The 21,593-nt window shown below is 51.4% G+C and overlaps 1 protein-coding gene across 1 annotated transcript; it reads right to left on the bottom strand.

Moving 5' to 3' along the window:
• Positions 1 to 1,642: 1,642 nt before the first annotated feature.
• On the bottom strand, positions 1,643 to 2,116 carry LOC130704617 (protein BEX1-like). Its single transcript, XM_057526736.1, has one exon. It carries the CDS (start codon positions 2,027 to 2,029, stop codon positions 1,643 to 1,645), a length of 387 nt encoding a protein of 128 aa, XP_057382719.1. The 5' UTR covers positions 2,030 to 2,116.
• Between the last annotated feature and the right edge of the window lie 19,477 nt (positions 2,117 to 21,593).

Below are 21,593 nucleotides of genomic sequence, written 5' to 3'. Positions count from 1 at the left end.
TACCTGGTCCTGGGCAGGAGGACCTGCCGCAAGGCATGAGATTCCCACGATGTCAGCGGGACTAGGTGAGGGGTGGGGGTTTGCATAAGCGCATCCAGACCACCAGCTCAGCCACAGCAGAGGTATCCTCAGATGGGCAGCAAGCTCAGCATCCCAAGACTTTGGAGAGCCCTTGGAGACCACCCACAGCGGCCCAGGGGGCATGGACCTGCCTGGGGCCCCACAAGTCCAGGGCTGGGACTGAAACAAGGTGTCTCGATGAAGATCACAGACTTAGAAATCTGACAGGCCAGGGTTTGAACTGTGGTTCTCCCTTTGACTAGCTGGGTGACCTTGGGCAAGTCATTTCACCACTCCTAGTCTGTTTCCTCAGCTGGAAGTGAGCATTCTAAACCTCAAGGGTCAGCGCTGGGCTTGATGCTCAGGTCCCTGACTCCCACTCCAGTGCTCTGGATGGGTCCAAAGGAACCTCCCTCCCCTCAGGGGGCAGCTGAAGGCTAAGGGACAGGGCCCCAGGTGCCCCCAGGAGACTTTCTTCTCTAGATCACCCTGAGAGGGATCCAGAGCCCTGTCTTGGGAAGCTAGTGACCAAGCCTCTAGCCCCTGTCTGACCTTAAGCAAGTGTCTGCTCCTCTCTGGGCCTCAGTTTCCCTACCTCTACCAGGAGGGGTAGCTAGGGAATCTCTTGGGAGCCTCCCCATTCCAAAGACCCCTGGCTCCACAGGAGAAGGTAATTGGGAGCAGCTGCCTCGAGAGCGAGCGTGGGAGCATTGGAGAGGGGGTCTCGAGGCTTCCCCAGCCGCCGGACACTGCCCCGTGGTTTATGTCAAATTGTCAGCCCCAATCCTGCTTTCCCCCTGGGCAGGGCCGCCTTCAGTGGGCCTCAGGAGAGGTGGCCTGTCCAGCCGCCGTGTTTACAGTGCTCAGACGCCGCCGGGAACCTGATCTGGGCAGATCAGGGTGGGCCGCCCCACGGGGCCCAAGCCGTGTCCACACTCATTTCCCGGAGACTGAACACGGCCTGCCCGCCCGCCGTGCTGAGTCCAGCTGCCCGGCCACCCGCCCACGGAGGGCCCAGCTTCTTGCAGGCAAGCGCCATGGACAACTGCAGAATGCACAAGGGCCCGGGGGGCCAGAGCAGGGCTGAGGGGAGGGGGGTGCAGAGGGAGAGAAGAAGGGGCGTCCCCCCTCCAGACAGGTTCATGCTGTGTCCCCCCAGGCAAGTGTGCTTTCTGCCCCCCTGCCCAGGTGTGTTTACCCTACTGACTTGCTGATGGACTAGCTCTTCCCCACACCCAATCACCTGGGTCAGAGTCAGCACACTACAGCCCACGGGCCAAATCCAGCACCGCCTGTGAGTGGAGATTGTCTTTTCCTTTTTTTTTTTTTTTTTTTGCTTTTTTAAACTGCTTTATTAACTTCACAATATATAAAGAACATCTCTCCATGCAATAGGTAAAACTCTCCTGCTGACAGAAACTTACAGATTGGGTCAGAAACACAACATTCAATTAGAAGCTGGTAACAGGAGACCCACAAGGAACAAGTAACACCAAAAGGTTTACAGCAAAGGTACGTCACAAACACATAAGTTTAGGAAGCAGGTGTGTCTCTCTACTAACTTCAGGGAAAACATCAGGATTCAAGGCATAAGGCAAAACTCATCATGATGGTCACGGTGAGGGGGGTCAGTGCTAACCGCCCCCAGACTATGACTCAACTGCTTTTCCCTCAGCTTTTCCCTCAGCTGCCTCACCTCCTCCCCAATCCTTTCCATATTCTCTTCTCTCATCCTTGCCTGTGGCTCTTCAAGCCTCTGAGTCATGTCCCATCTATACTGCAGGATGGGCTGCCTAACACGGAACCTCCTACGATTTCCTCTAGGTACACAATATTCACCAGCTTCCAAAGGGAGGGCGAAAGGCTCTCCTTTATTAGCATCTTGCCCCTTTTCATCCTTGTTTTCATTCTCCTGGTTGGCATTTTCCATGTAGAGATTTTTTACTGCTTGTTCCTCTTTGGACGCCATTGCTCCTGGGCCTATCCTCGCTGTCTCCTGCTCCTCCCGATTCTTCCTGCAAGTGCGCCGCCGCGACACTTCCACTCGCAGACCTGCTGCCCCTGTGACTCGTACTCTTGGGGGCCGACCCCGGCCCACACTCCCTCAGGGCCACCGGGAGCAGGGACCGAGAAGGGAGCGAGCGACAGCCGGGTCTAACACTAGAGCAGGGCACACGCGAGTTGGCGCGGGCCAGTCACATGCTCCCTCTTATACATTTTTTAATGGTTGGGAAAAAAATCAAAAGAAGAATATTTTAAGACACATGAAAATTATATGAAATTCAAATTTGTGTCCATAAATGAAGTTTTAGTGGAACACAGCACATTGTTCATTTACGTACGTCTGTGCTTGCTTTCTCCCTGCAATGGCAGAGTTAAACAGTTGTGAAGGAGACTGTATGGCCGGCAGAGCTGAGATTATTTACTATATGGCCCTCTACACAAAACACTTGCCCACCTCTGATCTAAATCATTCGTGAGTGGCAAGTATAAACCTCAGGTGTCAATCTCTGGAACCAGCATGGGAGTAAAGGGGGCAAGAAACGTCACTTTCTTTGTTTCCTATAACCTAATTTCTTACCCCATGTTTCTGGGGTCAGTCCACATTTCGGGGATTACATGATGTCAAGCTGCGGGGTGGGGGCAGGGCACTGGCCCACACTGATTGCATCTGAGGCCCCCCCCCCCCCGACATGACCCTGCATGTCTGGCCACCCTCTGCCACCTCCAGGGCACTGTGTCCTGGCTGCACCCCACAGCCCTTCCTCCTAAGGCTCTTATCACCTCCCAGCAAAGCTGCTTAGGACCTACAGGCCTGGCTGTGCTTCTCCTCGACTCCCCTTTATGTTTCTTCAAGATACTCTGTTGATCCCTCCTCTCCCCTTTACTTCGTCTATAAACTCAATTCCACAAGCTCAGAGACTTGGAGAACAAAGGCCAGGAAGGCTTGCAGGCCTTCTGTGTTCTGCCTGTCACATAATTCCCCTGGGGCAATGAGCACAGAGAGGAGGAGGAGATCCCGGGGGAAGAGCAGAGAGACACAGACAGGAACTCCAATCCAGCCAGACATACATTCATTCACTGCTCTATCCCACTACCCAAACATGCACCCATTCATTCCCCCACTCACTCAGGCCGTCAGTCATCCTTTGTGGAAGAGCCGATGCCCCGCCAGACCCTATAGGAAGGCAGAGGTGAGCACGGCACACCTGGCCCTCACGTTGTCCGTACTCCAGGGCAGTGACTGATGGCAAGTGTTTGCTGCCTCTGCGGGAGGAAAATAGTCCTTATTTGTAGCATTTATTACTTTCTGTGATGTAAATACTCCAACCTGGCCAAGTTCAAGTTGCCCACATGATGTCCCTGACCATGGAGCTGGGAAGAGATGCATGCTATCAACTCTCAGGAGCCGGCTGCTGCCTGGAGATTCACACACATTAACAGACATCACACACAGCATGATTGGTATGGAATGAGAAAAGCAAAAGGGCATGGGGGCACAGAGGAAGAGCACTAATCCTGACTCGGAGGGTCAATCCCGGGGGGCTTCTTAGAGGAGGTGACTTTTAGACTTGGACTCTGAAATAAGACAGCTCCCTGGAAGGGAGCTGGCTTGAGTCCCCAGGATGGTTCTGACCTGCAATAGGTTGTGTTCTTGCTCCTGATTGGCTTCCAGTGCCTCCCATGGGAAGAGTTTACATTAGACTCAGCTGTTGTCCTGCTTTGGCCAATGGAATGTGAGTGAAGAGCTATTGCGTGGTTCGGCCCTTTCTCTTTTTCCTCTCTGTACTGAGTGTGTCATGTCCCAAGTAGGGACAGTTCCTTCACAAGGATCCTGGAATAAAAAGGATGCATGGAACAGAGCCACAGTCAACCCACAGCCACCACAGACAAAATATAATGTGGGCGAAAAATAAACTTGTTATTGTAGAGCCCCTATTTGGGGCATGCTATAGTGTGCCTGTTACCACAACATAACTGAGAAAAAAAACTGACTGATGTTCAGTCCATCCCCATCCAGAACTGGCTCATGCCCAAGCATCCCTCCATGAGCCACTAGTTTTGAGCAAAGATGTACCCAACCCAGGCTGCTAAGGAGAGTGTAGGGTCCCTAAAATGTCCAGAATTCTCTACAGTTCCAGCATCATCCCATGGTCCTGGGAAAAGCAAATGAAACCACTTCTTAGCAGTACCTCCAGTTCAGTTCTCCCATCTCACAGCAGCTTTTTGGAAGTGTCTCTCTTGACACCAAAAAGACAAAAACAAAACCAAAAACCTCTTAATTTCAATGCAAAGTCATTCCAGACATTGAAATTTCTCTCTTTGAGGAACAGACCAAATTTTGTGCAAAAGAAGAGTCAGGATGAGGTGGGCAGGAAGCAGAACCTGCTGGGCAACGCCAAGAACAGAAAGAAAGAGACCACTCTTGCCCCCAGGGAGCTCCCAGGCTGGTGGACCAACAGACACATGAACAAACACATGCAGTCAAGTGTGGTGGTGCTCACCTGTTGGACAAAGTGCCGTGGAATCACAAAGGAGGCAGCCGCTAACTCTACCCAGAAGGCCAGAAATCCTTCTGGAACAAGTCAAGAGATAAAGGGACGGATGGTGGAGGATGGATGGATGATGGATGGATAGACAAAATAAAATAAAATCTACCTGGAAGGATCAAAGAAACTTTCACATAGGACCCAGACCTGAAAAAAATGAGAATATCACCAGGTAAGGAATATGGACAGAAGAGATGATGTTCCAGATGGAAGAACAGCACGTGAAGATAGGGAGGGATGCGGTTCACCGCACCTAGGAAAGGAGGGAAGCAAGAAACGCAAAGAGTCACAGTGGCATACTGCAAAGAGAGGTGACTGGGGAGTCAGACAGACTGAGTTCGGATCCCAACGGCACCACTTTCTGACTGTGTGACCTCGGGGAACTTGCTTAAGCTCTCTGTGCTTGTGCCACTATTATCAAACCCAACCCCAACATGGGGGCACGACCCTCCCTCACAAGGTAATTGGAGTGTTCTATGAGACAATGTGAGCAAAGCTCCAGCCCACTGGAATCAGGCAGTTAATGAGGCCTCCCTCTTGCTTCCCTTCCACCAGGACCGCTTCTCCCACAGTCCGGGCCCTGCACTCGCCCTGCACTCGTAGGGCTCTGCCTCTTGGCTGAGACACCACCTCCTCCCTGTTCTGGGACTTTCCTTCACAAAGCTCTTGCCCCAAGGGTCCTCTCTGCCCTCCGGCCCCTTCAGCCACTCCACTCCAGCCTCTGCACTCACCCAGCCCAGAGTGCTCCCCACCCCAGGCACGCCTGAGAACAGCCCTGGCTCCAAACCTACAAACACCTTCCCCTCAGGAGCAAACATGTCCAGACGTGGGACCAACCTCAGAGACTGGTGAAGAGGGTAGCTCTGGGCAGTGAGGCTGCTGGACCTCGTGCCCTTAGGAAGACACAGGCAGCCAAGGAGAGAGAGCAAAGGCCAGGCGGAGAGGCCAGCTGGCCAGGACATGTCCTTGGCTCCCACCCTTGTGATTTCACCTGTCCTGGGCTGCACTGTCCCTGGTGCTAGTCCCAGTGCTGAGACCAGTTTCCTGTCCCAACTCTTCTAGTGCAGCTATCCCCAAGGGGAGACAGAGGAAACCAAACATAATTAACTAAATTTAGAAACAAATTCTTATCATAAATGTTAGGGGCACACAGGCCAGGGCCCAGGAAGGGAAATTTGGGATTTGGGAATGTCATTCAAGGCCTTTCACAATTTAGCCTGGTGTTCAGTAGATAGTCAATAAATACTTTTGAGCAAAAGAATGCTTGTCCCTGCTCACCTCCCCTGCAGCTCACGCCCACAGGTCCCGTCTCCAGTCCATAACACCACCCTGTTCTCCACCTGCGACTCACTCTGCCTCCTACAATTGGGCCTTTGCTTGTGCTGTTCCCTCTACCAGGAGCACGTACCCCCTCCCCTGCCCTTCTTGCCAAAGTCTGCCTCATCCTTCAGGATTAGGCTCAGACATCCCTCTTTCCAGGAAGACTTACCAGGAAGGTTCCCTTGCACTCTCATGGGACGTCCATACCCCAGTCACAGCATATGCTGCTTTGGGGTGGGCCTCCATACATTTCCACACCACCCCCTCCACTGGACTGTGAGTGCCTCCACGGGTGGAAATAGGGTTCCTAGTACTCGGCAAGGGGCCTGGCCCAGAGGAGGGACTCCAAGGGTATTTGGTGAGTGAATACACGTGTTTTCAGATCAGATGATCCCCAGGAGCTGAGTACCCCAGGAGGACACAGGAAGCAAGTCAGGAATTGCAGTTACCCTCCAGGCCACCAGGGGGTCAGTACAGAAGTTAAGCAGAATGCTCCCTCTCCTCCTTGGTGGCCTGACTCAACCCAAGGAGCAGTAGAGTCTTGGGAGAATCTGAGTTGAATCTGGGGGCACAAAACCCTGGAATATTACAGCCAGAGGATTTTACATCTTAGGGAGCTTGAGCACCACGCCTGCCCTCATGTAACAGATGGAAAATTTGAGGTCCAGAGACAGGATGTAGGCTGCCAAAGGAAAGAGTTGGAGGCAGAACCCAGATGTTCTGAGGAAGATGGAAAATATTTTGAGGATGAGAGTGTCCAAGGTGATGGACTTCCAGCCTGCATTGCTGCCCGATTGGTCCGCAGATTCTGTTTTATCTCTTCATCCAGACTCCATGCGGTCGAAGCTGGCACGCACTCTTACTTGTCAGATACTTGCTCATTAATCCATTCTGTCTTCTCTCTTAACCTCATTGCGTGCTCTGGACGGCGGGCTCGGATCTTGCTCTGTCCATGACTGGCTGTGTTGCCTCTCCCTTCCTATGCTCTCCGTGTTCTCAATTGCAAACTAGAAGGTGGGCTAGTTCAAGAGGGGCAAATAGGCTTCCTTTCGGTGCCAGCATTCATGGCCTGCTAGTGACTGCTTGAGAAGGACTGTAGGGGCAGGAGTGCTGTGACTGACGCGTGATGCTTATCGCGGGCCGGGAGGCAGCCTGGCAGACAGCAGAGGTCCGGAAACCCAGACCCAGGCTGCTACGGCCCCTGACCCCTTTCCATTTCTAGCCATCTAGGTTTCCTGTTTTTCCTGTCTGTGCTGTGAACACTGATAGCAGTACCAGGCTCTGTGCTGAGTACAAAGTATCCAGAGATAATCAAACAAGACCCCTGCCCTTGAGAAGCTCACAGTTTGGTGAAAGACACTTGCCCAAATTCACACCAAACAACTGGAGAAGTCTGAGCTACGGTCTTAGGGACAAAGGGGTTTTAGAGGTCAGGGCTCTGATGCTTCAGCGGCGGCAGGAGCCCTCCTGACCAGCAGTTCGTCATCCCCTCCCCTCCCCACCGCTCACAGGCACTCCCGTCAGGGAGACTTGCATTTCTTGTGGGCCCAAGCATCACCCAGTGGTTGGTGGTTAAGATTTCAGGCCCTGCAGGCTCTGCCACTTCCCAGTCATGTAATCCCAGGCAAGTTAACCTGGGCAACTTAACCTCGCCGGCTCTCCATTTCTACCTGCACTGTCTCTGGTGGGACTGTCGGGAGTAGAAAATGAGTACAGGTAAGTCACCTGGCACGTAGCAGGCCCCCTTTAAAGGTGAGCTGGCAGGATGACTCCAAGCCAAAGTCTGCCTCCTAAGCTTTCCCCTGGCTTTGCGCTCTGGGAGACACAGACAGTTCTCCTCGGGAACTGGGGACACCAACAGGGCCCCACCAGGTCTTCCCCTGTCGGGACCCCACGTTGGCACCTCCACCTGCTGCTCCCATGAACACTGACTGGCCACGGTGCCCTACTGGGAAGCCAGTGCTCTGGGCCAGCCCCTCAGGGATGGGCCAGATCCCCAGAGAGAGGAAGACGTGCGGTGCCCCCTGCCTCCCGCCCCGGGCTGCTACCAGCACTCACAGAGGTCCCTTCCCTCCTTGCAGCCAACCTGTGCCCGCCCCGTTCTGTCTGAATATTCGCTCTCCCACCTCCCCCGGAATCATTAAACATTCTGCAGTGGAAATGCAGCCAGTCACGTGGCGAGCACGGCCCGCCAACCTTGGCACTTCTCCTCTGATCCTGTTTGTTTTTCTAACATAAAACTAATATGACATAATGGATAATCTAATTTGGAAATTACCATTTGCTTGGCTGGCCCACACTACCAGCCAATACCAACAGCAAAAGAAATTATTTAAGAATGTTTCTTTTCCTTCAGAACACGGCTGATAATTTATTTTTCCGTCAGAAGATTACTTTTCTCTTTACGACATTTCCTGCCCTGGTGATTTGCGTTAGCGTTCCATCAAATGGTCTGTGCCGAATGTGGGGAGTGAGTCAACGCCAATGGTTCCCTGAATGAAGGGAGGGCTTCTACTGCGGTCAGTGGGGGCTCAGACCCGCGGCCGGTCCAGGAGGCAGGCGCCTAGGGGGCTTTTAGTGGCGAGGATTGGGCAGAGCTCAAGAAGTCGCCTGTCCCCTGGTCCTGTAAGGCAGACCTCGAGGCTGCCTGTAGGTCCAGGTACCTCAGAGCCCACTGGCCTTTGGGGGAATGAGTAACGCCCGTCTGGCATCCCTAGGCAAGAGGGCTTAGCATCAGGGTGGAATCTAAGCTGAGAGTGTGCTTTACTGAAATTCAGGCTTCCAACCTGTCTACACCTGAGTCTCCCCCAGAATGAAGTACCTCTTGTCTTATAGCCACCACAAACCAGGCACACACAGAGGCTCCTTATGCACCGTTGCACCAGGGCCCTGCAGTTCAGGCCAATTCGTTTCTTCATCTTTCTTTCAATAATTATTTTGAAGGCACAGCTGGCTCCTAAGGTTAGAGCTGGTTTCAATCCCTGGCCTTGCCACTTAATAGCTCTGTGACCTTAGATAACTCTCTTCACCTCTGTGAGCCCCAATAAACTTCATCTGTTAAAAGGGGGTAATAATAGTGCTGACCTCATTGAGTTTTGAAAGATAACGTGTGATGAAGTATGAAAAGGGCTTCTTAGCCCAGCCCTTGGCATGCACTAAAAGCTCAGTAAGGTCACTGTCATTATTAAGCTCTGAGCAATGGTGCTCTGGTGGTGACCAGAGCTCCTACACTTGAGGAGACTTCTAGTTCCAGCGAGGGCCTCGGGCCTTGGAAATCAGGCTCGTGCTGTGGGGCTAGTGCCTCACTCTGAGAATTAACTAACCCAACACATTGAGTTCAGTAGGCTTACCACTAGGTCACTACAGGTATCGAGCAGCCTCACCCCTCACAGTCTGGTCACTGGAGAAAAGTATCCCCATCCCAAATACTCTGCAATGAGGGACACTGGAGGGGTCATCTTCCCACCCTACCTCAGGCTGGGGGAAGGGACAGAAACAGCTCTCACAGATCTTCTCCCCCTCCACCCATGACCATTCTCTCCAAGAAACCCAATCTCCAAGTTAGAGAGTTTATTTATCCAATCGAGTGACAGGTCTGATTTCATTCTGGATGTTTGAGACTGAACTGATGGGTGTTCCGGTGAAGTATAAAGAAGTGAACAGTTCTCTTAGCTGTGTCGACCACCTCTTGTGGCGTTGCCTGCCTGGGAAGGCTGGACAGAGCAGAGGTGCTCTCTACGCACTTGGCTCTGTCATTAATTCAACCAAGTTAAGTGGTTGTTTTGGTTTCATGGTATCGAGGCAACTGGCTCTTCATAGAATTGACTGAATGTTTAGACACAGCCTCTCCTGCTTGAGAGGTTGTTTGACAGAACGGAGTGGGTGTTTTGTTACGGCTTGGTGACCAGGGTGACCTGTGGCTTTTGCTTAGTTTGATCGGGTTGACTGCTTATTTGGCTGTGGTGATTGGTGGTTTCACCAGGTTGACCAGTTGTTCCGTCATGGTTAGACCCATTTGACTGGCTATTTAGTTTGGGTGGGTGTTTTGGCATTCGTTAACTGAGCTGGCTGGGTTTGATTGAACTGACTGGATGTTTGAGTGAATTAACCCAAATATTTTGACATTGTTTGAGGCAGTCGATTGGCTGTTTACAATAGACTGGGTGTGTTGCTATCATCTGACCCAGCTGACCCGTTGTTCTGGCATTGTCTGACCTAATGGCTAGTTGTTGAGTTGGTTCGGTGTTTTGGCTTTGTTTAACTCTAAAGACAGGTTGTTTGTGAATTGTTTGATCAAGCTGATTGCTTGTTTGGCTAAGTTGAACAATTGCTTTCCTATTATTTGACCAAGTTGAGTCGTTATTCAAATGAGGCAATGCATTGTTAAGGTTTGACCCAGTTGTTTTGAAGATACCCATTTCCTGGGCCACGTTGATGGCTTGTTTGGCACTGTTTGGCCCAGCGACTCATATTTAACTGAGTTCACCAGGCGTTTGGGCTCTGCTTGCCCGTTTCAGCTGTCGTTTGGCCAACTTGACTTTGCGTCTCACTGAATTAGGCATTCAGATAGGGTTTCCAAAGCTGACCAGGTTTTCACCGAGCTGCCCAGCTGTTTGGTCTCAAACAGACAGGAGCAGCAGTGGCCAGCACAGACCTGCATTTGCGGAGAAGCCACTCTGGAAGGCTCCCTCATGTGGGAGTGGGAAGAAAAGGGACTTGGAGGACCCCGAGTCTCGAGCTTGGGCTCAGGCAGGTGAGAACAGACAGGCTGGTGGCAGTGCAGCTGCTGCATGCAAGAGCGCTCAGCAGCTCTGGTCTCCCAGGCCAGGAGATGAATGCATTTGGCAGAACACTTCAAGAATGCAACCTCTGGGTTAAGTGGTTGAAATTAGGCCCAATGGGGCTGTTTTACTGAGAATTTACAGTCGCTCATAGAACTCAGCCCCATCAAGTAAGACTCCCTCCTGCCAAGATGGAGATTTGCTCCCAGACCAAGGGGATTCACTGACAAAAGCACACATCTCCCTGACTCTGCTTAGCCCTAATCTGTGTACCTCCGAGTGGTGACCACACAGATGCTAATGGCTGTTCTCCCTGTGGGTGGGGGCCTCTCCCTGATATCCACAAGTGACTAGGGGAGGACTTGTCTCCCCGTTGGCTTCCTGAAAGAGGCTTCAGCTGAACTGCCTACGCCGTGTGTGATGTGAGTGGCGCCACCAAAGCCTTGATCTTGCTGGCGGGTCATGGGAGCGGAAGTGCCCACATCATGCACCAGCACGTGAGATATCAGGGCTGTAGGGGGCTGTAGAAGGGAGCTGGACTGATCTCCTCATTTCACACAGGGGAAACTGAGTCCTAGAGAAAGAAAGGGACTTCCTCAGCTGGGCCGTAGGGCACTCCAAATAATTAACCCTTCTCAGTGTAGACAGGTTGAAATTGGAAAGCCCTGATCAGGGAATTTAGGGGAAGTGTCAGTGCTGGTGCAACAGCAAGGAGGAGGAGGGAAAGGAAAGGCTGCAGCCAGGATGGGGCTGAAACAGGAGTTCAGCTCTCGAACTCACCATGTGACTTAATGCAAGTCCTTTCAGGAGACAATGAGTGAACCATTGCTGAAGAAACATCCAAGGTCACAAACTCTGGTCAAAGAGGCTTAAGGGTGCACAGTACCAGGCCTCCCATCTCTGGTTGCACCAATAGGAGTATCATCATCAGAACAAGGGAGTGATGGTCTCACCAGGCCCCACATGGAGTTCAAGATCAAGGTTAATGGGCAAATGATAAAGTGGGTCACAACCAAGAAGGAAAGGTTCTCAAAGCCATGTCCTGGGAAAAACCGATGAAGGAGGAAGGGCTGTCTTCCCCAGAGAAGGAAAGGCATGGAAGATGGGGTTAATGTCTGGAAAATGCAGAAGACTTTCAGAGGATAGGAGAGCAGATAGGCTTAATGAGTGTCAGAGAACAGAGATAAAAACATCATGGCACCCAATAGGTACTTGACAAATATTACTGAATAAAATCCCGAGGAGACAGAATATAAGAAAGAACTTTCTAACAGACAGAGCCACCTCAAGAGAGAGAGAACTCCTTGTCACTGGAGGCTTATAGGCAGAATTCCCATGTTTGATGAACAGGAAGTCAGATGAGTCAGAAACAACAGACTTGTTACCTCCTTGCTCAGAAAGCCATACCTTCATTAATACAGCCTCAATTATGTTTCCTTGCTCTGGCATTGTCAGCTTATACTGAGCTTGGGTACCTCTATGACCTCCAGATTCTTTTTCTACAAAGAACTCTGAAACAGACCCCATCACTGTACACTCAGGCAGTCACTTTTCAAACTCATGTTTTCAAACACTGAACCTGTAAAATCTGGTTCTGTCAACCAGCATCTCCACTATCCCTTCCAGCTCCATGAAATTAACGGCTGAGAGTAGCCTACGCAGCCCCAGCTGAGGGCAGAGCCTTGCAGCACCTCACTGGAGACCTTTCTTGGATACAGCCTTTCAAGCCCTGAAAGACAAAGAGGGAGAGAACCACTCTGAAACAATCTGACAACTGCAAATTGTTGGTTTTAGAAAGCTGCTGTCCATTTGGCACTGAGTGGCCTGAGTCCCGAGGCTGGCTCTCAGAAGACATTGGAGGCAGACAGGAAGGGAAGTCAGAAAGACAGCCGGGGCACCGAGCCTCCCACTAGGGACCCCAAGAAAATATTGGTGGGGCATGTGATCAGTCTCCACGGTCCTCAGAAGTCCTGGCCAGACAAAGACATATTGTGGCTCTGCACAGTGGGATCAAGGGCTGTGGGCCACCCAGGCCTTCCATCCAGGCAGCCTGGGAAGGCAGTGCTGGAACTCACAGGGTACCAGCGGGGCCCTACTCACTGCTCCCTCCTGCAGGAAGCTGCCTTTCCAAACAGCTAGGGCCTCATCACATCACGTGCACGCGTTCGCACATGACACCAAGGCCACCCAGGGTCTGGAAAGAGAGCCTCAGAGGAGAAGGTCAGGCTCACCGTGGACTCTGCTGAGAGGTATTAAGGGCAAAGGACCCATCACCATGCGAGAGGCAAAGGCTGAGCTCCCAGGCCCACTCCCTGTTAACACGCTGGGAGACCCCAGTTGGGCCATCTGACCTCACTGGGCCTCCTCTTCACCGCTCCTCAAGGAGGGAAAGTCAAGGCTGGGAGGGACCCCACAAATCTTGGAGTCCCATGCCCTTGATTCATAGGCAGGAAGACTGAGCCCAACAAGTCAACGGCAGATGTGAGACTGGAGCTCGGTCCCTATCCCCAGCCCTGGCCCACTCTTTCCACCACACTGTGCTGCCTCTCCAAGCCTGTACACAGTAGGTCATCACCTCTAAAACTCTAGAATCCTGCAGCCCAGAGAGGGTTTGTTAGCTACCTTGGGCTGCCGTAACAGAATACCACTAACTGGGAGGAGGCTTAAGCGACAGAAATTTATTGTCTCACACCTCTGGAGGCTGCAAGTCCAAGATCAAGGTGTCACAGGGCTGGTTCCTTCTCAGGGCTGTGAGCAAGAATGTGTTCATGCCTCTCTCCTAGTTTCTGGGGGTCTGCTGACAACCTGGGACATTCCTTGGCTTGTAGAAGCCAATCCTCCAGTCTCTGCCTTCACCTTCACATGGCATTCTCCCTGCATGGGTGCCTACCTCCTAGTTTCCCCTTTTATAAGGATGTCAGTCATGATGGATTAGGGCCCACCCTAAAGACTTCATTTTCACTTAATTACCCCCATAAAGACCCTATCTCCAAATAACGTCACATGCTGAAGTCTGACATGGTGGGAAAAGGAGCCACTTTGAGGCAGGGAAGCAAGGGCGCCAAATCAAAACCTGCAGGCGCCGCCCTGGGGGGCAGAGGAGGTGCATCTGTGCTGACCTCCATCAGGAGGGTGGGGTCTGTCACAGTGCTACCCCGCGTCCCCCCATGGAGTTCCAGGACTGGCTGTTCCAGCCCCTGACACACACACATACACACAGACACAGACAGACAGACACACACACACACACACACACACACACACACACCCCCAAGGACCCCACCTCACCTCCTGGGTTCCAAAATGCCACTTTCCTGCCGCCAAGGGGACAGAAACACCGGCTTCCTCACTGACTCTTCAAACAAGCCCATTCGCTCATTCTTGGAGTCATTCACTTCCTCCTTCCTTCCTTCCCTCACACATCTACACATTCATTCATTCGTTACACATTTGCCCAATTCATTCATCTTCAAATTAATTCAGATTATTTACTTGCCAATCCATGCATTCATTCATTCATGCTACTCACTGATTTGAACATGAAATCCATTTTATTTATAACTTCAGTAAACATTTGTAGTAAGTGCCTACTATGTGCCAGACACTATCCGAGGTTCAAGGGACACAGAAGGAAACAAGACAGATAAAGTCTCTTCTCTCCGAGCTTCCGTTCCAGAGGAGGAATCCAGACAAACATTTCAAACACCCTGAATACAATGAAGAAAAGTCTTCCGGGTAAAAGGGATTGAGACATACCAGGGTGAGAAGGCTCCTTTGGCTGGAGGAGGCCCCTCTCTGGGAAAGCTTCTCTGAGAGGTACCAGTCAGAAAAGTACTGTACTTGCCCATGTAAAAACCCGGGGGAAGAGCATACCTGGCAGTGGGAACAGCAAGTATGGAGGCCCTGAGACGGGTGGTGCATCCGTCAGCATCCCAACAGGAAATAGGTAGCACACTCAAAACAGGGGGATTCAAGGAGGGTTTCTTTGCAGAGGAGCTACCGTGAAAGGAGAGGATGTGGGGAAACACAGGAACAGAGCAGAAGCCAGAGCCAGGAGAAGCAGAACTGTTAACCACTCTAAAAGGAAGAAGGGGCAGTGGTGCTGGAACTTAGAGGCAGCTCCCTGAGACAAGGGATGGCCTTTGGTCAGGGACACAGCCAGCCCAGGGAGAGAGCCTGTAGGGAGAGAGCCTTAGGAACAAACACCCCGACCCTGCTCTGCTCGCTCCCTCTGATCTCCTGCAGGTGCCTCCCAGGGACCAAACCCAGCTGGAGGCCAGAATGCAAGGGAAGCGCTGATGGACCGCACATAGGTCAGCCTCGGCCACAGAGAGCATCTGGGGGGGCGTGCAGAGGGCACCAGCCCAAGGGTCAGAGCCAGCCAGTGTGGCTGGGCTGAGGTAAGGACCTGGGATTTTATTCTGCCTGCAACGGGAGGCCGCCGGAGGGGTTCAGCAGGGGCATGGTAGGGGCAGGCTACTCTTTTAGGAGCTCTCCCGGCAACTATATGGGAAGGTCCTCCATTCATTCAGGAGACGCTCCCATGCGGTCACACACCTGCTTGCTCACTCTCTCCTTCCTTCCTCCCCTCCCCTCTCCCAGCCCTCCACCATTTCAGCCACCCGGCCCTGCTCAGTCCCCTGTGCTAGGCCCAGACCAGGCCCCACCTGTCCACTGAGGTAGATGTAGAGAGGCACAGAGCTGGCCTCACCCTCCAGACGCTGCCATCTGACAGCAACAACCAGGCCCCTGGTGACCTCTAACACATGGTAGAGACTGGAAAGCACCTGAAGGGACCCCCAGCTGCGGAGGGGTCGGGGGAAGGGCTGAGATGGCTGGGCTGCTTCCTGCTGGGAGGCACAGGCTCTAAGCCAAGACACAGGGTTTCTGCCACCCACTTGCTGTGTGACCCTGGGCAAGGTGGACAGCACCTCTGAGCCTTTGAAACAAGGGTGCTAAATTCTACCCTCCCATCCCTCAGGCCTGCGCCAGAAAACCCACCTTGCACTCTCTCTCCTCCATGCCTCTGCCCCCATCAGCCAGCTGAATGCAGAGGACTCTAGCCCCCTAGGGGAGGGCTCCTCTGCCCCCCACCCCATTCTTGGGTGGTGTCTCAGTTTGGGCTGCTATAACAAATTACCATAGACTGGGTGGCTGAAACAACAGAAATGTATCTCACAGTTCTGGAGGCTGGGAAGTCCAAGATTAGGGTGCCAGCCCGGTCAGGTTCTGTGAGCACCCTCTTCCTGGCTTGCAGACAGGACCTTCTCCCTGTGTCCTCACATGGCGGGAGTGGGGCGGGGAAGCCAGCTCCCTGGTATCTCTTAGAAGAGCACTAATCCCATCATGAGGGCTCCACCCTCATGACCAAATCATCTCCCAAAGGCCCCAATGCCTGATACCATCCCATTGGGGGTTAGGGTTTCAACATATGATCTGGGGGGGGGACACAGACATGCAGTCCGTAACAGGTGGGGAGGTGACAGCTGTAGGAAATGTTCCACCTGACTCTGTCCCAGAAAGCCTGTGCAGCCCCTCTTCCTCCCTAGAATTCTGATGGTGCTGCTGGACAAAGCTGGGCCAGTGCCCTCCCCACTCTGGGCTGAAACTCCTACCTTAAAGTGCAGGGCAGGTGATGGATAACATCTAAAGGCCACACCAGCTCTGCTCCTCCCTGTCTGGCATTCACTAATCATTCCCTGAGCACCAACTCTCTGCCTGCTCTGGGTGGCAGAGATATGGAGACAACACAGGCTGGTGAGGTGAGGATTCAATAGAGGACACAAGGATGAGGTACTGTTAGAGCAAAGAAGACATACTGACAGACTGCTTAGGGATTAGAGAAGCCTTCCCAGAGGAGGGACATTTAGGCAGGGCCTTGAAGGATGAGTAGAAGTTTGCCGACATCATAGAAAAAATAAGAATTTTTCTATAGCACTTTGTTCACTTCCAGTGTCTCATTTGGCCTTCCGGACTCCTGACTCAGCAAGCAGGGATTTAGAATACGTAAATGTTTAGTTCTGGAAGTCTCTTTAGATATTATTCTCGTTTTCTGATTGAGATGATTGGGGCCCAGAGAGGGAAATGGACTTTCCCAAGGTCACACAGCAGGGGATAAGTAAGCAGATCCTGAAATCTGAGTCTCTGGCATTGTTCCTACCAGGACAACTCACTCACCCCCTTTTCCTTTTCCAACTGCCATCTGGCCTGACCAACTGTCCCGTCCCTCCCAGCCAGACTCAAGACAAGTTTTATAGGGAGGTAACTGATTGGGGGTGGGGGGGGGGGAGTAGATGGGAGAGTTTAACCCCACAATGTTTTCATACTTGAGATCTGAAAACACGATTTCCCCGGCAAAGAAGCTTAGCGTTAAGCGGAAAATCGGCTTGGAAGGATGTGATATCATTTATAACAGTACATTAAATGCAAGCTGAGAACCTGATATATTTTAGGAACATTCAGCACACTCTAGACTAATAAACATTTTACAATATTATTGCACATGTTCATTTTGCTTTGTACAAATAATCATTCCCTTCACATCTAATAAGTCTGTTTGACACATAAGTGGTCTTGGGCAAACACCTCGGAGGGTCTTGTTTTTCTGCGCATTGATCATGCATTTGTGTAGCCCGCCGGGACAGTGACTAATGATTTTGAGGGCTTAAACGTCCACACACACCGTCTTTGTCTCCCTGCCTGTTGTCATATAAATGTAAAATAATTTCATTTTGGCCCTAGAATGTATTGTTTTTCATGTATGAAAAATGCCTGCCCCTTCCCTGCCTGGCGTGGCATCAATCAGTTTAAAACAATATTTGGAGGAGCCCTGGTCTGCAGGTCCTTCAGCGAGCTCTCGCGTCCCCGGGTGACGGGCCCAAGAGCACCACTTACTGGGGAATTTCCAAACAAACCTGCCGCCACCACTGCATCAACCCAGAAGCCTCCTCTCTCTGCGAGGTGAGCTTGAGTCCTGCCCCTCTGAGGCTCAGAGAACCAAAATTTGCTACCGACAGCCTTCTCCCTTCTCCTTCTTTCTCCTTCTTTCTTCTCAAGAGCCTTCACGGAGGTCTCTGGTGCTGCTGTGCTAGGAGCTGAGGGATGAACACAACGTGGTCCGGGCCTCCAAGAACTTAGAATCAGGGCAGGGCCACCACTAGCTCGAATAACTCCTGTGTGGGAAATGGAAAAAGGGGCCCCCTCTGGGTGGGCTCAGCCACTTGACCCTATCACTTGAAGCTGGTGCCTTCATATGAATTAGAAAAAAAACCACTCTTTCCTCTGGGCAGAGGCAGCCCCCATCAGGGTACATCCCTCAGCTGGGTATTCTTGTGCAGTGTGCAACCTAAACAACTGTACTTAGAGGCCACCCTGGTGGAGTGGAGGTGGTCAGTGGGCAACAGACACCTCAAAACAATGCTATGAATACATGTCCCTTAGAAAGACAAGCTATTGGGAGTGGAAGCCCAGAAGGAGGACAGTGGACAGGGTAGGAAGCTTCATGGACGAAGTGACCTTTGAGTTTGGCCTTGAAGAAAAAGTAGGAAGTGACAGGCAAAGAAGGGGAGCAACAGCCTCCACCCTTGAACAGAGGGAAAAGCCTGCCCGCACAGACATGAGGCCAAGGAAGCCGGCCATTTTGAGAGACTGGGCATAAGGAGAAAAAAAAGAAGTAGGGAAGGGCAAGACAAGAAGTGGGTGTTTGTTGAGTGAATAAGTGGCTGGATGAAGGGATATATGGACAGACAGATGGACGGGTGGATGGATGGAGAGGAGACAGAGATTATATTAAGAAGTCTGGGATTTCTGGGCTGACCTACTAAGAAATTTATGCTTTATTCCACAAGCACTGGGACTGAGGAGCTCCTAACGGCTCTTTGGGAGCAGATGACACATTCAGAACTGCATTTCAGACAACCCCTCTGACCAAAATGAACTGGGGAAAATAAGTCTGGGTACTGAAGGGGATCTCCCTGGCGCTCAGCTAGAACGACAATTTGGAGTCATCTTGCAAAGAAAAGGGAAGGAAGAAAAGTAATGTTTACTGAGCATCAGCATCCTTTATATAAAGGATAAATCCCCAACGAGCCATGGGAAAATGAGGCTCAGAAAAGTGATTTGTCCCAGGTTACCTGTCTGTGAAGTCAAGAGTTGGCCCCATTTGCCCACCTCCACAGTTTGTGCCCCATGCACGTCTGGCTGGTGGGATGGGCTGAAATTGAGCCTCCTCAGCCCTCTGGCCCAAGGAGCCCAGCCTTTGTGAGCACTCACCCACATCTGGTGCCAGCCGCGAAGTACACGCCACACTGGCTCTGTGGGGCCTCCGTCTGTACTTCCTCCCTGTCTCCTGCCCACTTTTTCCAGAAGAACCTGGAGCAGGTTCACAGGTCCAGAGATCTGGACTGGGCTCTAGCTCTGACCTCTCTCCTACCCGCCTCTACCACCCCTACCACACATAGCTGGCAAAACTATGGGCCTTTGCACATGCTCTTCCTTCTGCATGACTCTTTCACTCCTTCTCTGACTAGCTAAGGCTCCTTGTCCTTGAAGTCCAGCTTTAGTGTCCTCTCCTCCAGGAAGCCTTCTTTGAGTCCCATGGCTGGTTTAGGGCCTGCTCTGTGTTCCTACAACTTCTGAATTTTCTCAAGATGGCACTTAGATGTTTACATTTTATGGTTTATTTGCATCATCTCTGTCTATCCTCCTGTGGGCTGTTGGGGAGCAGGGAATATATTTGATTCATCCCTGGGTCCTCAGCTCCCGGCACAGGGCTTGGCCCAGAGTAGAATCAGAGTGCTTTGGAAAGACAGATAAGAGGTTGGATAGATGGATGGATGGATGGATGGATGGATGGATGGATGGATGGATGGACAGACAGCTTCTCTCCCTTAAGGGAAATAAACTTTGGAACTTGATTGCCCCACCTCTAGGAAGAATCTCCTGATCTGGAAAAAAAAAAAATTCAGTTTTAACAACTGAGGCTCTTGATGGCCCAGAATAACTGAAGATAACAAATTACAGGTGCATAGACCTGCAAATCTTGACTCATTCAACTTCACTGAGGTGAAGGCCAGATGAGGTACATTATTATGCAGGCTGGGGTTCTAGAAGAACTCCAGCTGGCAGTAATCAGGTCACAGAGAGTCTTGTGCACAGATTTAAGACGTTTGACCTTTATCATGAGGCTGATGGGGAGTGGATAGAGGGTTCTCTGGCATCAAAAGGAGCCATCAACATCTCTTGAGTCCTCTAAGTGAAGATGAGATTGACGAGCCAGAGGCATTGACCTTAGGTATCCCTCCCTGTCTATTCTGCAAAGGCTGATCAGAAAAAAACAGAATGTTCCCTAGAATGCAGGTTCCCATTCTGAGGCAGAGATGAGTATCGTCAGGTGACTGGGACCAGCATCCAGACCACCCAAAAAATTACCCCAAATTCCCATCTTATATTCTCCTCCAGCTCCCTGTAGTTCTCTAGCCCCTGTAACTCCACTTGGACACAGACGGACATGCTGTGTCCACGAGGGCCGGGAAACACGTGGTCTTAGAGATAGATCCTCCTCCCACCTGCTCCAGCCTCCAAGCAGGTAGAGATGGATGGCCATTAGCAGGTACCACATAACTGAGGGCCAATCATATAAGCCCTTTCTAAGTATTTATTGAATATCCATGGATCAATCAGGATTTGATCAGAGAAGCAGAACCAGCAGATGATACATAGGATGAGAAGTTTATTATAGGGATTTGATCTTAGGCAATTGTGGGAATGGTTAGATATTCTGCAGGCTTCCGTTTCTGGTCTTGAACCTGAAGTGCACAAGGCAGGCAGTGAGGAAAGGTAGATCATGTGAAATAGAAGGAAGGACAAACTGGAACCACAAGGATTCTCACCACTCTAAGCCTCTAACTTTGAGGACCAGATGTTCTCCAGGAGAAGCTGGTACCCTTTGTTATGGAGCTGCATACACACCGGGCCCAGGATTCAGGGAAGCTGAAGGAGGAGATGCGGTAAGAGGTTGGGGCCTTGGCTGCTGCCCCATGCCACCAAGGTGAGGCAGCAGAGAAGCGACAAAGAGCGTGACCTCAGGCCCATCACTGACCTTCCCAGCACAAAAGGAACATGGCTGCTGCTTTACTGCCACATTCCAGATCTCAAGCAAAAGATTTCTGCCTGCAGCCCTTGCTCACCTAGAACTATGCAGGGAAGGGAATTCTGAGAAACAGAGTTCCAGCTTAGCTGAGCTGACACAATAGAAACCACCAAACCTGCTGGGAACTAGTCAGTGGAGGCCTAGCAGAGAGAAATCAGGGTCCCTGCCATCACACAGTTTAATCTCATGACAAAGACAAGTTTTAAAACGTCACAGTCTGATCGATGTTACGGTAAGGCACACAGTTATTGATAGTCTACCATGGAGAAGCCGTGCATTACTTAGGATTACATTCATACCCAAAATAACAGTGGCTGAATCAGATTAAAGTTTCTATCTGACTTCCAGAACAGGCTGATATGATGGCTCCTACACGGTCTGGGACCTGGGTTCCTTCCGTCTGGTTGCTACACCATGTATGGCTTCGTTCTCCTGCTGTCACTTCATGATCCAAGACGTCTGCTGTCTGCTGCTATGGCTATTAGGTCACAATCCCAAGCATCAGAGAGGAGGAAGAGAAGGGGATGCACATGCCCACCCTCTTTCAGGACACTTCCTGGTAGTTCCACATGTAACTGCAGTTAATTGACCAGAACTTGATTACACAGCCATACCTAGCTGCAAGGGAGACTGGAAAATGTCATCTATTCTAGCTGGCCGTGTGCTCAACTAAAAATTGGAAGTTCTATTCCTTGGAAATAGGGAGAAAGCGGGTGCAGTGGGTCAAACAGA

Source organism: Balaenoptera acutorostrata, chromosome 1, assembly GCF_949987535.1.
Source record: "Balaenoptera acutorostrata chromosome 1, mBalAcu1.1, whole genome shotgun sequence".
NCBI classification, from domain to species: Eukaryota; Metazoa; Chordata; class Mammalia; order Artiodactyla; family Balaenopteridae; genus Balaenoptera; species Balaenoptera acutorostrata.
This window is presented reverse-complemented; position numbering and strand designations above follow the sequence as displayed.

Bases quoted from the DNA above. Each gene is read 5' to 3' on its own strand.
- LOC130704617 (XM_057526736.1), bottom strand. From the start codon at position 2,029: ATGGCGTCCAAAGAGGAACAAGCAGTAAAAAATCTCTACATGGAAAAT.